The 14,651-nt window shown below is 47.7% G+C and overlaps 2 protein-coding genes and 1 long non-coding RNA gene across 3 annotated transcripts in view; 1 reads left to right on the top strand and 2 right to left on the bottom strand.

Annotated features, from left to right (window-relative positions):
• Nucleotides 1–6,229, bottom strand: part of TADA1 (transcriptional adaptor 1) — a 31,282-nt gene extending 25,053 nt beyond the window's left edge. The window contains exons 1-3 of the mRNA XM_061451882.1: nucleotides 6,083–6,229; nucleotides 5,791–5,882; nucleotides 4,588–4,653 (exon numbers count right to left, since the gene is read on the bottom strand). Coding sequence (XP_061307866.1) covers nucleotides 4,588–4,653; nucleotides 5,791–5,882; nucleotides 6,083–6,156 — 232 coding nt within the window. The 5' untranslated portion in view covers nucleotides 6,157–6,229. The remainder of the gene's footprint in view (nucleotides 1–4,587; nucleotides 4,654–5,790; nucleotides 5,883–6,082) is intronic.
• A 53-nt stretch (nucleotides 6,230–6,282) lies between these two features.
• PRDX6 (peroxiredoxin 6) lies at nucleotides 6,283–14,590 on the top strand. Its single transcript, XM_061451884.1, has 5 exons — nucleotides 6,283–6,441; nucleotides 7,816–7,972; nucleotides 12,304–12,450; nucleotides 12,999–13,145; nucleotides 13,889–14,590. The coding sequence occupies exons 1-5, from the start codon at nucleotides 6,350–6,352 to the stop codon at nucleotides 14,018–14,020; spliced, it is 675 nt and encodes a 224-aa protein (XP_061307868.1). The 5' UTR covers nucleotides 6,283–6,349; the 3' UTR covers nucleotides 14,021–14,590.
• On the bottom strand, nucleotides 10,147–12,684 carry LOC133268576 (uncharacterized). Its single transcript, XR_009743104.1, has 3 exons — nucleotides 12,551–12,684; nucleotides 10,494–10,679; nucleotides 10,147–10,217 (listed from the first exon to the last, which is right to left on the bottom strand). It is a non-coding gene; the product is annotated as an uncharacterized LOC133268576 (long non-coding RNA).
• Nucleotides 14,591–14,651: the final 61 nt, after the last annotated feature.

The following is a 14,651-nucleotide window of genomic DNA, read 5'->3' as shown; positions in this document are numbered from 1 at the left end:
ATATCCTAATGGTGAGGTGAAAACCAATAGTCTACAACGAGCCCTGTTGCCCAAATCCACCAGTCAATTATAGAAAATTAAAAGATAATAAATCCCCTCCAAAAATTATAAAGCTGGTGTTACTACTCATCACTACAACATCACAGGAGAGGCCCTCATGAGTGGGTGTCGGAAAGCACCATGAGGGCAACCAACTCAAGGACCGATACTGCCCTTCATCAAGATCTCAGGGCTTACATCTTAGGATCTATCAAAATAACATTACTTCTCCCACAAGATACTTTGCTCTTTACAGATGAGTCCTTTCTTGCCCCTCCTCCTCTCCTCCACAGCAGGTCAGACGCCTTCTAGGCAGGGGGGATTAGGTGTGTTATGGACACAGAAATTACCTGGTCCATTTCAAAGCTTTCAATAAAAGCACGTCTTTAGCTTGCAATGCCACCCCACCCCAGGCCCTTCTTCCTTATGAGTCATCACATACAGCTCCTCATCCTCACTTGTGACAGCTTCCTTAACAACTAACTACATGACAGGTGGTGGAGACAGAGAAACTGGAACAGATGGAGACAGAAACAAACCATCCTTTTGCCTAATAATGTATTAATGATTAACAGGTTACAGCAGGGTCAGAATTTTTTAAATATCTTATTTAAAAATATATTATAGTGACTTTTAAACAAATGGCAACTGATTTTCAAGGCTTCCGACAGTGGATCTGAAAGATGCAACTTAACCAAATCTCAGCCTGTGCATTAAAAAAAAAACAAATATAGCCGGACTTAGCTTAGAATAAGGAAAAAGAGAGACACTGTCTCCTACTGTCCATTGTAATAAGGGCAGAGCAGAATTTTTTTGGCTCCTTTTCCAGGTTTTGTATTACCAAGCATGTCTTGCACTAGACAAAGAAAGCAAAATTTCCCTCTAGTATTCTAAGAAAACCAGTACTTGCATTCCTGGCCACAAGTGACAAGGCTGGGCTGTCCCAGGCATGAAACTTCAGAGATGTTAGCAGCTTTTTTTTGAATCTTGCTAGCAAGAGAATGAGGTATTAATAAGCCACAGCAATGGCTGCTGATAGGCCTTCAAAGATGAGCAACAGATAAGAATGTTTTTCTAAGAGCTGCCGCATATCTGCGATGATGGCACCAGACAGAGCGCGTCAGGTCTTCCTGACATGCTGCACCAGCACCACACAGGAGGAAAGGTCAAAGATACAAACAGAGAAAGTCACGACAGAGAAAAGCAGCCAGGCACAGGAAACATGCATTTTTCCACCCTCGTTTATTCAATCTTCAGTTGTTTTGGATTTTGTTTTCCTGCAGAGACAAGGGTTTAGTCAAATATATTCTGATGACTCTCCTCTGTCAAGAATTCACACTTCCATTTTCTTCCTTTCCTCCCTTCCCATGCCTGGAGAGAAGAGAACTCATGCAACCTGAGCCCATCTCACAGGTGGCAGTCCTTCGAGCAAAGCCTGTGGGCAATGCTGATAGAATAAAATGCTCCTGCTATCCTGGCAGGAGCTCCAGTTTGCTGAACCATCTCTTAGATGGCTCCAGATTACTAGCAAATAAATTAAACCCTTACAACACCAAATCAAGCGCATGCAATTGTCTCAGGTTTATTGTTAACATTTAGCTGAGGGAGGTAACAGTTCAAGTGAGGTAAGTATTAACTCGAGAAACTTTGCTGACTTGATTGCAACAAATAAGCTTAGTGAACACGTCCATGCAAGCTTAAAAAAAAAACAAAAAGCTTTACATTTTAGTTCTTTTGATGGAAAAATGATATAAAAGTTCAGAAAAGCACTTACAAAAATACTGGTAGAAAGAGAATACCAAAGAAAACAGTTTTCTTATAATGGGAAGTGTGCCACACCACTCAGACTGGTACAGCCAACCTAAAATTACCAGTAAGGCACACTATAGTATTTTGGATAGCATATTTCTGGGAAGCTTCCTCTCTTCTAGCACTTTCACAGCTTCCCAGCTATGTTACAGATGGGTGCCACTCAAGTATTTATGGGTGTCTTCACAAATATGGCTAGCAGAGGGGAAAAACATCCATTTTTAAAAAGGGCAGAGAAGCCAGATACAGGGTTCCTCAGAACCCTGCTGTGCCCTCAGTGGGAGCTCAGCAGGAATTAAAGAAACTGGTCATTCTTCACATTGAAATAGGTATGAACTTCCTTCCCTCTCTACCACCAGCTCCTAAACATCCCATGCCAGACAGGCTGTTGAACTGGGATTTGAACTTTGTGTGACCAACAGCCTAAGCAGATGAGACGGGGAAATAGGAAGTGTCCTCACAAAGGGTCACATTCCCCCAGCATTCCTTACAAGTCCAAGTGGAACCACTACTGCCAGAGACAGTAAAATCTGGATCAGATCAGTTTGCATGGTCCAACATACATGATAATCACTTCTTAAAAACACCTTCCCCAAAGCTGCCTATTCCAAATGCTACAATAACAAGTACACTTTTAACACTGACCACACATTAATCAAAATAGCATTTTAAGATGGTTCTTTTTCCATTGTGTCTCTCACATGAAGGTGGAAAGTACATGCGCCAGTAACCCTCATGACATGCCAAGTGCATCAAGCACACTTCTTTAAAGTTACTTGTTTCCATGAATCATGATGTTTACATCTCCACCTTCTGCCCAAAAGACAGTGGTGGAGACAAAAGCCTGTCAGCTTTCTATTCTCACATTGGGAAAAAGGAAAAAGAAAAAAGGAAGAAAAAAAACAACCTTGCAGGTATCAAACTGATATCTAGAAGGAAAAAACCAAGTCTAGACACAGCATCTAGTATTCCACTTGTACTGAACTTTCCTGGGTTTGCACGTGTGATCAGCTGCACCACACACAGCAGACTGGCAAGTAAAATGTATGTCTACCAGTCAGCTGCCCAAAAAGAGGTATCTCAGCACAGATTAGCTCAAAAATCAGTGGGAGACTGCACCGACCTGAGGAGAGCAAAACAGACTCTAGAAGGGACTAGCAGCATGTACCATTAACTGCAAAGCACTAAACCATGTCCTCAGGAACATACACATGGTTAAACTGCAGTGGTTGTTTCTTTTCAAGCTGGCTTATGCAGATGTGTGGCTAGAGCCAACAAAAGCCTGCCTGAAAGCACTGGAGGTGACCACCAGCTGGTCAGCTACCACTCCATTACATGCTGTCACCAAGCTGCTGAACCACAACCATGAAGGGCTCTTCAAGGGCTTTTAAAGACAGTAAGCTTCAATGGGACAAGAGAGAAAGTCCTTGCAAGGACTTGAAATGAAAAAAGGTCAGGCAGGACATAATAAGCATATGAAAGACACCTGTGGAGCACCACACTGCTTTGTGATGGGGCTTGCACTTTTAACACACTCCTAGATAGCCTTGAAAAGGGGAGCACTTGGCGGGGCTGGTAGAGTTTGTTGGCAAATCTGAGCTACTCAAGCCCGGGAAGATGAGGCCTGACTGGATGGCTGCAAAAAACCTGCAGAAGACTATGTGACTGGATAAAGAGACAAATGAAATTCAATAGTTCAGAACAGAGTAATGCACATAGAAACTAACAACCCCACCTTTAGTCACACAGCAATGGGCTCTAAGTTGACTACTGTCACTCAGAAGCAAGACCTATGAGCTTTGATCTCTACTCCAACACTTGCAACAGGTCAGTGCTGAGCTCAGGGAACGCAGACACGCTCTCCCTCCACCTCATAATTTACACTCAGATACTTCAGGTAACACCCACAGGGGAATTGCTGTGCTTGTACTTTCTTTTTATAATCCAGCTGCAAGCCAAAAGCAACTACTAAGTCAAAAGCAAGGAGCAGCAAGATTAATATAGAGAGGAAAAGCCTGAGACTCAAAAGGCATTCATAAAGTTCAAGAGCAAACAAAGCAAGTTTGGAGGTGGGAGAGGTTAACATTTAATTAGCACAGCTGGTATAGTTAAAGACCAGCTACAACACAAAAAGCTGTGGGCATCCAAAAATGCATTTTTTTTTCATTCCTCTAGATACATCAGGTACACTAGTAACAGAGATCTTCTCTCCTTAAAATCTTGCCTCTCCACTCTCAGCCCAGAGCTGTAACAATTTTTTCTCCCTTACTACGCAGCAGTTTCATATTTTGGATTGCAGTTCAGCCATCCTTCCTACCAAATCTCCAATTGAGAGCTCTTCTGAAGACCAAAAAGACAACAGCCACTGAAAATGCTCACAGAGCTAAAAGGTGAACTATCTGAAGAAGGCTGGGTTAACCAGCCACAGCTCAACCAAGACTCACTGTAAGCATTCCCAGTAGAAGCCTTTACACTTCAGCCCACAGCACACACCCAGTCCAGGAATCAAACCAATTTATCACACACAGCAACCCAGCGTCAGCCTCTAACCAAGCACAAACTGCTTGTTCAGAAAAGCATCTCTGCTGAAGTCAGCTGGATCACTATTTTGCTACCCTTTAGCCTGTGTGGCAATAAGAACACTGATATTAAGGCTCAGAAAACTGGCATACTTTGTACAAAGTACATATGACAAAGCATTGATACCTGGTTGTTTTAATAAGGCTTCTCAGGACTTACCTGGTGCAGAAACCAAGATCTGGCATCGGGTAAGAATGGCCAGGAGGAAATCATTGTGAGAGTGGACTGTATAAAGATAGACAGCTCATTAGCAACACATCAGTGCCCAGAGGCACTCCCTCAAATCGATCTTACAGTAGCTCACAATGCCCTTCCAGTCACACATTGCCCACCTGCTTAGCTACATAGGCACAACTCTCAATTTAAGTTTTTTTGAGAGCTTTCTTCGTCTAGACCCAGGAACTGCTACTACTATACTAACAAAAAGGATACTACACGATATGAAAATAAATTTTATCACTTCTCAGTGTGCTACACATGCAAATCCAGCCCTAAAGCATGCGACATGAAACATCGGGTGCATTCAGCCAGTCAGAGAAGGATCCAGTGTCCCTCCTGCCATACAGACTTATGGTAGCAGAGCTTTTGGTTTGCTAGGAAAGGACCAATAAAAGCCACTCCCAGAGAGGCAAAATTAAGTCAAACAGGCTCGAGATAAATGCAACTTCCTTGAAGAAAGCTTACTGAAACACAAAATAAGTAAATACGCATGAGAAAGACAAAAGATGAACTTCATAAATGGGGTCAGAGGGTGAAAGGATCCTCTTTAGCTTTTGAACACGAGCACTAACAGACTCCCTGCTCTTTCCCATAGAGATAACAAACATGGAGGTCAGGAGCCCCAACAATAATCTCAGCAATGCCCACCACTGTTCACAGACCTACAGAGAGGCAACGATAAGAGACTGTCACCCTCCAGCACTCCCACCTGCTACCCCAAAGAACAGGAAAGGCACCTGCCTGCTGCAGAACTGCCTAGGTGAGTTTGGGGCTCCCTTCCCCACTTCAACCACACCAGCTCAGTCCCAGTCACAGGAAGAGCACAGCATGCAAAGGACACTTTCCATGCTGTTTTGTTATGTCTACAGTGACATAACAAAATGGCATTTTTTTTGCTGGGACACCATATTTTACTGTATTCTCACAAGACCAAATTGCCTGTCAGTGCCAAGGCCACAAAGGGACTTTTCCCCAGGAGCTCAGGGCACCTCCCACCTAGGGCTACAGGAGCCCCAGCTATTCTTATTTCCCTTACAGCAATTTCCCTGTCCGGGAAGCAGTGCACAGCAGAGAGGACCTCCTCCCAGGCGTGGCAAACCAGCATCAGAACCACAGAAACACAAACACGAGATGGCTTTTTACCATTGTCTTGCGTGAGAAGCCTCCGCGCTTCCAGGTCAAACTCCTCCTTACTGATCTTCTGTTTGAACCAGAGCTTCAAATTGGCCCAGTACCTAGGGGAGAGAGGGAAAGGCAGAGACATCAAACAAAAAGCGCTGCTCCTAAACGGCCTCCTTCCCAACACCAGCACAGAGGGGTCCGGAGCCCAGGCCAACGCTGAGGCTTCCGCACAGGCACGGTACAAACGCGCGCCCAGGCCCCACTGCCGCTCGGCCTCACCCTCCAGCCGGCTTCCCTCCTCCACTGCACTCACTGCTTCACGTTCTCGCCCAGCGCCTCGCTGAGGCTCTTCTTGGCCGCCTCCAGCTCGCTCACGTACGTCGCCATTACCACCACTACCTGACAAAGACAACAGAATCTCCCTCCTCTCCCAAGCCACAAAGTGCGACGGCAGCCGTAAAGCACAGCGACCACCCGTCACGTGACAGCCCAGGGCTCTCACCGCCAGAGGGGGCGGTGTCTGCGCGCATGTGCAGAGGCGGCAGTGTAGGCAGTTGCAGTCGCAGTGGCGGGTGTAGCCATGCCGGGTTTGCTGCTGGGCGATGAGGCGCCCAACTTCGAGGCGGACACCACGCAGGGGCGAATCCGCTTCCATGATTTCCTGGGAGACTCGTGAGCATCGCGGGAAGGAGGGTCGGGAACGGGGGACCTCGGCGGGAGGGCGTCAGGGTAGGAGGATGACCCCGAGGCCGGCCCGCGGGAAGGGGGCCGCTCACCGCGCAGCAGACCGGCCCAGGGTCCTGCGCCCCGATTGCCTTCCGCTTCGGGCGCCGAGAGCTTGAGTTTTATTTCCAGATGGGCACGGCCGTTCATTGCCCGTCCCCTGGTGGGAGCTTGGCGGGCTTATCCCAGAAATGTTCGCTTTCCCCTTGCGGAGCCGCCGCGGTGTGTGTGACACGGGCCGGGGGCCGCGATGTGCCAGGGGAGCGCAGGCCCCGCCGAGCGCGGGGAGCCGCCTCTCCCCATCCTTCCTGCGGGCTGCGCAGCCAGAGGGCCGGCAGAGCTCACCACGGGCGAGCCGAGCCCAAGGAGAGCAAAGACGGGCTCTGAAAACTGCAGAGCCCGGACAAGTGCAAAGCCAGGCTTGCCAGGGCACAGCTCAGTCCAGGGCAGCCCCAGAGATCAGCTCGCGTGTCACGTATGTCCCGTGCGAGCCTGGAGAGTGAGCCTGGGCTTGCGGAGGTGTATAATCGAGCGGTAGCAAAGTCCTGTTGGAGCCACTTGTTGGAAGTAGAAAGCCACTTGTTTTTAGGCACTATTTCCCCAAAAAAAATGTTGCTCCATTTCTGGCTGGAGCAGGAGAGTGCTGGCACAGTACATTTAGGACTTGCTTCCTGCAGTGCTTGGCAGGGTTGAATCGGTGTTTGAGTCCGCTTCTGTCAGTGTTGTGAGCTTGGGCAAATGGGGAGAAAAGAACCCTCTTAGTGAGAAAATAAGATGCAGGGCTTCTTGAAACAGTATGTTCCAGCCTGAGCACCCACATGATAGCTTTCTTGGGCGGCTTCTATCTGGGTTTTTGTTGCCTTTTTTTCAAGTAGTACACATATTGTATAAAGAGACTTGTAGCACTACTGGCCAGGTCACTGCCCTGTAAGTTCTGTTGGTGAGCCATCTGCAGGGTGCCTCAGTGTATCCCTCCAGCTCTGTTCCCATTTCTCTAAGACAGGACAGAGGTGAGCTGTTCCCGCAGTATTCTCTGTGCAATACAGTCTATACAGCTTTTTGTCTGTGAATGAGAATTACTTAATGAGAATTACTTAATGAGAAACTTCAGATGAAATACCAGGACACAGATCTGAGCTGAGGTATGCTGTCAGACTGAGAAGGAAGCTTCTGAAACATCTGTCTAGAATATGTCAGTGCTTGTCAAATTATAGTAAACTGTAATTTCATAAATATTAAAATTAAAAATTTTACTGAAATTTTGCCAAAAAAACCCCGAAACAATATGTTGCCCTAATGCCATCTCCTGCTCTCTTCTTTCAGATGGGGCATCCTCTTCTCCCACCCACGGGACTTCACACCCGTCTGCACTACAGAGCTTGGCCGGGCGGCAAAGCTGGCCTCCGAGTTCAGCAAGCGCAATGTGAAGATGATCGCCCTCTCCATTGACAGCGTCCAAGATCACATGTGCTGGAGCAAGGTATGGGGCATGAAGAGGCACAAGGGGAGCTTGCACTGCTGCCTTTGCTCTGAAGGCCAGAGGAAGAGTCCATGCAGAACAAAGCACACACTCAGGATTACATATCTCAAATCCCAAAGCATGTAGGATAGGAGTGGCTAAAATTCAGAGTAAGAATAGAAAGGTCTGCTCCCATCTTCTTGGAGCACTCCGCAAAGTCCAGAGCACTCTAATTACTAACACTTTGAAATAGGAGGAAAATAGTATTACTGCTCTCCCACCAACGCCTGAAAGAATAACATAAGTGAAGATGGTGCCAGAACTTGCAGGAAAGCAGTCTCTCCATAGACCTTCAAAAGGTTCTGTAATAAAACAGGAAAGGAAAGGAGGTATCAGACATGAACAGGCAGTCTTCAAAGGGTACAATTCATGCCCAGACACGGGAAAAAAAAGAGAACAAAGAGGGACATGTTAAACTTAAAACCACAAGTAAGAGAATGTTAAATATAAAACCACCATAAAAGGAGTATATAAAAAGATGGGAACGAAATAGCTTGCTGAAAGAACATAAACTAATTAAAAACTTCAGTTGCAGCGTCAGCAGTGGGGCGCTGCCAGGGAGTAAGATTCCAGGCCTCATAGGTGGCAGGGGTGTAAAATGAGCATTTCAGACGGATATGGCCAGAGAATAGAAATCTCTGGGTGAATTACCTGCTTTTTAATTTGCTCTTAACATTGAGAATATTTTCGCATTTTCCAGGAGTAAGACATGCATGCAATAAGAGGTAGTAAAAGTGAGAAATATCCACAGTTCAACATTGTTTCATTACTGACTGGCTTTAGAAATTACTTAATTGCCTTTTTGCTTAAATTGACCTTCTTCCATTAGGGGTGCATGGCTGATGTCCTTCCAGGCTCCAGAATGTCCTGGGAAAACTGGTGTATAAATCCCACTCCAGTAAATGAGATTTCCATGCTGGTCAAACTGGCTGAAACCACCAGTCAAAATAGCAGATAACATCCCATTAAATATAGCAGAAAGTTTGTGCTTTTGTAAGGAAGTCTCATCTCATGGTTGGCTAAAGCCATGTGAAGTTACTGCTGACTTTTACAAAGTCTTAAAATTTCCAAGAAGCTTTTGACCAAAGCAGCTTTGTGAAGGGCAGGCTCTTTTTCTGCAGGGAGACAGGATGAGGTGGTAAGTTGTGGCAAAGGAGGGTCTGCAGGGATGCTTGGGGTTCAGCACGGGTGATCTGGAAAAGATATGAAATATGAACAACGAGCTGACTTTGCTGACATTATGGAATTATTTAGCACAACCTCAAGGTAAAATCAGAAGTTGCAGAACAGTCACTTGACGCTAACTAATGGGAGGCAGAGTTTAGAAATGTTTAGAAAATCTTCCAGAACAAGCATGGAGAAAGGCAAAGGGCAGTAGTCCAAGCTGCAGGGAGCTTTCTGTCAGGCTGTGAGAGGCCTCGCAGGCAGTGGTTTGGAAATGTCAGCTGAGCACCTGTCAAAGAGAAAAGTGTGGAGGTCCACCAGAGCAAAGATCCAGCTGGTGAGGACAAATCCGTAGCAGACTGGAGCCTTCCATATAGTCTGTGTTTGAAATAATCCATCTTGCAGGCTACAGGAGAACAAGAAAAGGTGGAGAGGGGGAACAAAGCTGCCTGCAGGTTTGGGCAGGTCTACTTCAGTGCAGAGCAACTGGGGCTCTTTAGCCTGGGAACAGGAGGACATGTTAGGCTACAACACTGTGAGCAGTATGGGGAGCATGGAGGAGCCATGAACCTCCATGCATACATCATGGAGGGTATAAGAGAGGACAGGAATGTGATTGCTCTGCTCTTAGACCTTGCCTATATACATGATCCTTTTTCTTTTGTCCTTGACAAAACTTAAAAGAACTTCAGATAATGTGGAGAGCTAAACAGGGAAAGCAACTGTTTGGGCCTACCACAAGGCTGAGACTGGGGGCAGTGCTCTAAGGGTTCTCCTGCCCAGCCACAGGTTAAAAAAGAGCTTAACAGACATACAAAGCCTTGGCAGAAGCTGACTGTTTGGACAGAAGCAGACTTCATTAAATGCTAAACTGAAATCTAGAAACTGCAGTTTTCTTCACTAGATCTTAGAAATCCTAGGGGTAAGCAAAACTTCAGGCAGGCCTCTCTGTGCAGCATTCCTTTACATACCTATGCTTTCTTTTTGAATGAAGCTTCTAGCAGTAGTGAGATGATGAAGCTGCTTTTATCTGGAGCACAGCCTGTGAGGAAGAAAGTGGGCAGGAGAAATGGCTGAAATTCTGCATGAAACAACAAAGAAACTTCTGCTTGCTTTGCTGCCAAATTTCAGTGGGCAGATGGGGCCTGAAAGGTGAGACCAGAGTATACCAAATAATTCTCATGTCACTGCTCAGCTCTGCTTTCTCAGTCAAAGATGTCACTGCTGTTCTTAGGCATCTCTAGCCAAGACCCAGCGGCTTGCTCCAGGACTCAGAGCAAGCCTGTAGCTCAGCCAGGGTTTGATCCCACTCTCCTACCTCCCCGGTCTGTGCAGTGCTTCTCCAAGGGCTGGCTGAATGCATGAGCTCCGTAAGCAGCATTGACTGGCATGTGCTGTGCATGTTGGAGAAAGCTTTGGTGTTCTCTTTGGCTAGTGATGCCCTCACCTTGGTGAGTCAAGAGTGAATAAATCACTGCAGTGATGTCTGGTTTCAGCTTGGATGCTGGAAAGAAAATAATTTGCAGGGGAGTAAGCAAGTCTTGAGTGTCTTATTGCAAAATAGGGTGGGGTTTGTTAGGCTGTTTTGTACAAAGGTCCCCAGGTCATGAAATTATGTGCATTTTGGAACGACTTACAGTACATAGGATTCAGATATTGCTTCTCAGAAACTCTCTTCATCCTCCAGCCCCCATTCTGAAGAGAGAAGGGGGCATGTCACTGTCTGACCTTTATCTACAGCCTCCTGTGACACTGTAGGGCATTTCACATGGGCTGGCCTCTCCAGCTTTGCTTTCCTTCCGTACTCTGCTTTTGATAAGGCTTGCCGGGGACAGCATTACAGCCCCTTCTGCCTGCTCTTGCTGCCTCTGCAATGCCAAACAGCAGTGGGCAGTGCCAAGAGGCACCATTTCCAACCCTGCCATCCTTGCGTTCCCTCTAAGCAGGACTCAGTCTTTTCCCGTGTGTTCAAAGCCTGGGGAAAGTAGGGAGATTTGTACATTCAGATTACCAGCTCAGCTGATAATGCACCACACTGATGTGTGGGAAGCTTGTGTCAATGCTGGAGGCAGTTTTGTCTCTTTGTAGCATAAAGAGAACAGAGGAAATGGGCAGCTTTGTTCTGGGGCAGAAACTGCAGATTAAACTTGCTTTCATGTTGGCAGCTGATCTGCTTGTGCTGCCTTGAGCAGGCTCCTCACAGCCTTGCTGTGGCTCAGGATGACCTGTATGGGTGATACTGCAAACTGCAAGAGTAACTCGACTGCTTTGGCCAAGTTCAGACCAGATTCAGAGACACTCAAAATACAGTTTCGCTGTGAAGTGGGTCAAGTTTGGACTAGCACAAGGAACAGCTTCATAAACTATGGTTACAAGGGAGAGTCTGCAAAGATGTGGAAGGGGATTGTTTTCTGTCCTAGCCATGGTTCACCTGCACTCAGACTTTCGCTCTATTTTCAGAAGTGTTTAAGTGACCTAGGAGTGACTTGCTCTGTGAGACTAGTTCCTCATACAAGACCTGTGAAGTGTTCGACACTGTACCTTTGTTAGCTTTAGAGTTGCTGGTTTGGTCTGTCACTAGAGAAACTACCTTAAGAGCACAGTCCAGTTCAGGTGTGACACCAACACATCTGTCAGTAGTGCTAGATTACTTACTCAGAGAGGGTCAGAAGAGGAACACCTCTGTTCTCAGAGAAAGGTGGTTACATCTCCCTGTGTCAGTAGCATGGGCAGGACTTCCCTATTTCTCCATACCCGCTTCCTGGGCAAAATAGCTGGTCCACAGGCAGTTCCAGAGGTGAGCCACAGGGTGTGAGCATAGACAGCCTAACAACTAACCTCTAAGAATGAGGCAAAGTGCAGCCTGGCATGCAGGTTTCTGGTTTGTCACCTGGTTTCTGGAAGCAGAGAAACTTCATGGAAGGCTGTGCTGTCTCAGCCTGCAAGTAAGGGGCCAAGTAAGTCACAAGCTCCTGTAGAGCAGCTGCTGAATACATTTCTGCATGGCCCCTTGCAGGAGGTTGCCCCACACATGTTAAGCCTGTGTGGAGATCTCCCTGTCTAGCCTCTGCCTCCTGTGATGGTACCCACAACAGTGAGCACAAGCATGCCATGTTTTGTCTCTGCAGGACATCAATGCATATAACGGGGGACAACCGGAGGAGAAACTCCCCTTTCCCATCATTGCTGATGCGAACCGGGAGCTCGCTGTCAAGCTGGGAATGCTGGACCCAGATGAGCGGGACAAGGATGGCATGCCGCTGACTGCTCGTGTGGTGAGTACCTGGAGCACTGCTGTGCAGCAGCCTTCTCAACAGGAGGCTTCACCTGTTGTCCTGCCCTGTGTCTGTGGGTTTGAAGATGGGCACAGCTTACCTGGATGGGTATGACCATCCTCAAGAGCTAGGTTGACTTCCTTGGGCTAGATCCATGGGTTGTGATACAAGAAGAGGCTTGTGTAGCACTGGCCTGCTGGCAGCAGCTCCATCCACCAGCTCATCCTGGCTGTGCCTGTCCTAACACAGAGGTGACAAAAGAGCTTGATCTGCTGGACTCCAGTGCTTGCATTAGAAAGGTACAGGTCAAGGGGAAGAAACATTTCAAGTAGCAAACCAATCTGGTATTAGATACAGGAGCACTCAGAACATGCACTGTGCTCCCTGGGCATCACTTGTTGCTCTAGATCCCCACCATGGCATCTCCCCTGTTCCAATACCTTCGATCAAGTATACCACCTTTCAGGAAAGTGAGGAGCAGCAGGGCTGAGCAGACACAGCAGACCAGTTGGATTTTACCCAGGCCCTGATCCTGTCTCTGTACTCAGGTGTTTGTTTTTGGCCCGGATAAGAAGCTGAAACTCTCCATACTGTACCCAGCCACCACTGGGAGAAACTTTGATGAGATCCTGAGAGTGGTGGACTCCCTGCAGCTGACGGCATACAAGAAAGTCGCTACCCCTGTGGACTGGAAGGTGAGGAGGGGTGCAAAGCTCACAGCTGTCCACTGAAAACATGGATTGAAATGTCAACCAGCCTCCTTTGAAGGGGGACTCACAGGGTGGGAAAGCTGATGAGGTCGTGCGATATGGGTTGCTGCAGTCTGGAATCAGCCTTAAGAACCTCCCTTCCCAGCCCTCAGTGCCCAGTGCCAGCAAATACTCAGCTTGGCCTTTCTGGCTATCAGTACTTGAGCTTTGTGCCAAGGCAGGTCCTGTTGTGTGATCAGGAGGGGCACTACCAGGTATCAGTGTGCTCAGGTCTGCTCAAAGCCAGCACAGCAGCAGGCGTGGGGCACCCTTCCCAGGCCCACACACTGTTCTCCTTCCTTTGAGCCAGGAAGGGCCAGTGTGGGCACAGAAATTTACGTAGCATGTACACAGTAGAGACATCCTCATAGAAGGTTACTAGTTGCTTAGTTGTGGTCCCTCCTCCATCTTAAGAGATACCCAGATTCCCCTATTGTTACTCCCTGTTCCCGTGGAAGTGCTATGGGAAAGAGCTGGCCTGTAGGATCCCATTGGCAGGGCTGGCAGAAGGCACAGTTCTCCCTTTTGACATCACCCATACCTCCTGATGTAGCTCCCACTCAGTCCTCACTGCCAGCTTCAGGCAGAGCTGCAGGGGATATGCCTGGGGCACTGGGGTTGAGCGTTCCTGGAGAGGCAGGGACATGCCAGCTCCTCTGCTGCTCTCACAGTTCCCATTTGCTCCCCAGCCTGGTGACAGTGTCATGGTCGTGCCCACCTTACCTGATGAGGAAGCCAAGAAGCTCTTTCCCAAAGGAGTCTTCACGAAGGACCTCCCATCGGGCAAGAAGTACCTGCGTTACACCCCACAGCCGGAGTGAGCAGGTGTGACCAACCATCCTGCACATCTTTTGGCATCAGGAGCCTTTGTTGTGTCCAGCTCCTGCCTCCCTAACACTGTGCAACCAGCAGCCTCGTACTGTTACACTGATGATGCATTGCAATACTAAACCAGTCCTCCCCATCCCTTTCACCCTCCACATCTTCTCAAAACTAAAACCCCGAGTGTTTTCTTGCCTTGAATCTACCCCACAAGGAAGAGGTTAGCAGACCAGTGGGGGTTCCATGGCTTGTGCTGTGGAGTCTCCTTGTTTCAGGACCAGCTAAGATTTTCCTGGAGGCACAGTAAGAAACGTAGTGTCAGCAGCCAGGCCCCAGAGGGGTGTCCTGCTCAGTTCGCACACCTCCCATTAGGGAGTTTTTGGGGGTTCCAAACTGCTGTGTGCCTTTTGAAGCAGCTGTCACAAACACATTAACACCTTCATCTGGTCCTGTGCGTAGGGGAGGAGCTGCAGAGCCAAATCTCTCACTGCTTTCTCGTATATTGCTGGAAGTTGTTTTCAGGTTTTAGGGAAGAGGGAGTAGGGCAAATAAACTGATCTTCAGTACTACTTGCAGTATCCCCTGTCTGCCTCTGCTGGCATCCATGGCACCCCTGCACCACCTACTTTG

This window comes from Pezoporus flaviventris, unplaced genomic scaffold (genome assembly GCF_033815535.1).
Source record: "Pezoporus flaviventris isolate CSIRO_AGI_PZ_B2104156 unplaced genomic scaffold, CSIRO_AGI_Pfla_v1 ptg000013l, whole genome shotgun sequence".
NCBI lineage: Eukaryota > Metazoa > Chordata > Aves > Psittaciformes > Psittacidae > Pezoporus > Pezoporus flaviventris.
This window is presented reverse-complemented; position numbering and strand designations above follow the sequence as displayed.

Coding starts and splice junctions, on each gene's coding strand:
- PRDX6 (XM_061451884.1), top strand. CDS start 6,350: ATGCCGGGTTTGCTGCTGGGCGATGAGGCGCCCAACTTCGAGGCGGAC. Junction 7,973..12,303: donor ATCACATGTGCTGGAGCAAG/GTATGGGGCATG, acceptor TTGTCTCTGCAG/GACATCAATGCATATAACGG. Junction 12,451..12,998: donor TGCCGCTGACTGCTCGTGTG/GTGAGTACCTGG, acceptor CTCTGTACTCAG/GTGTTTGTTTTTGGCCCGGA.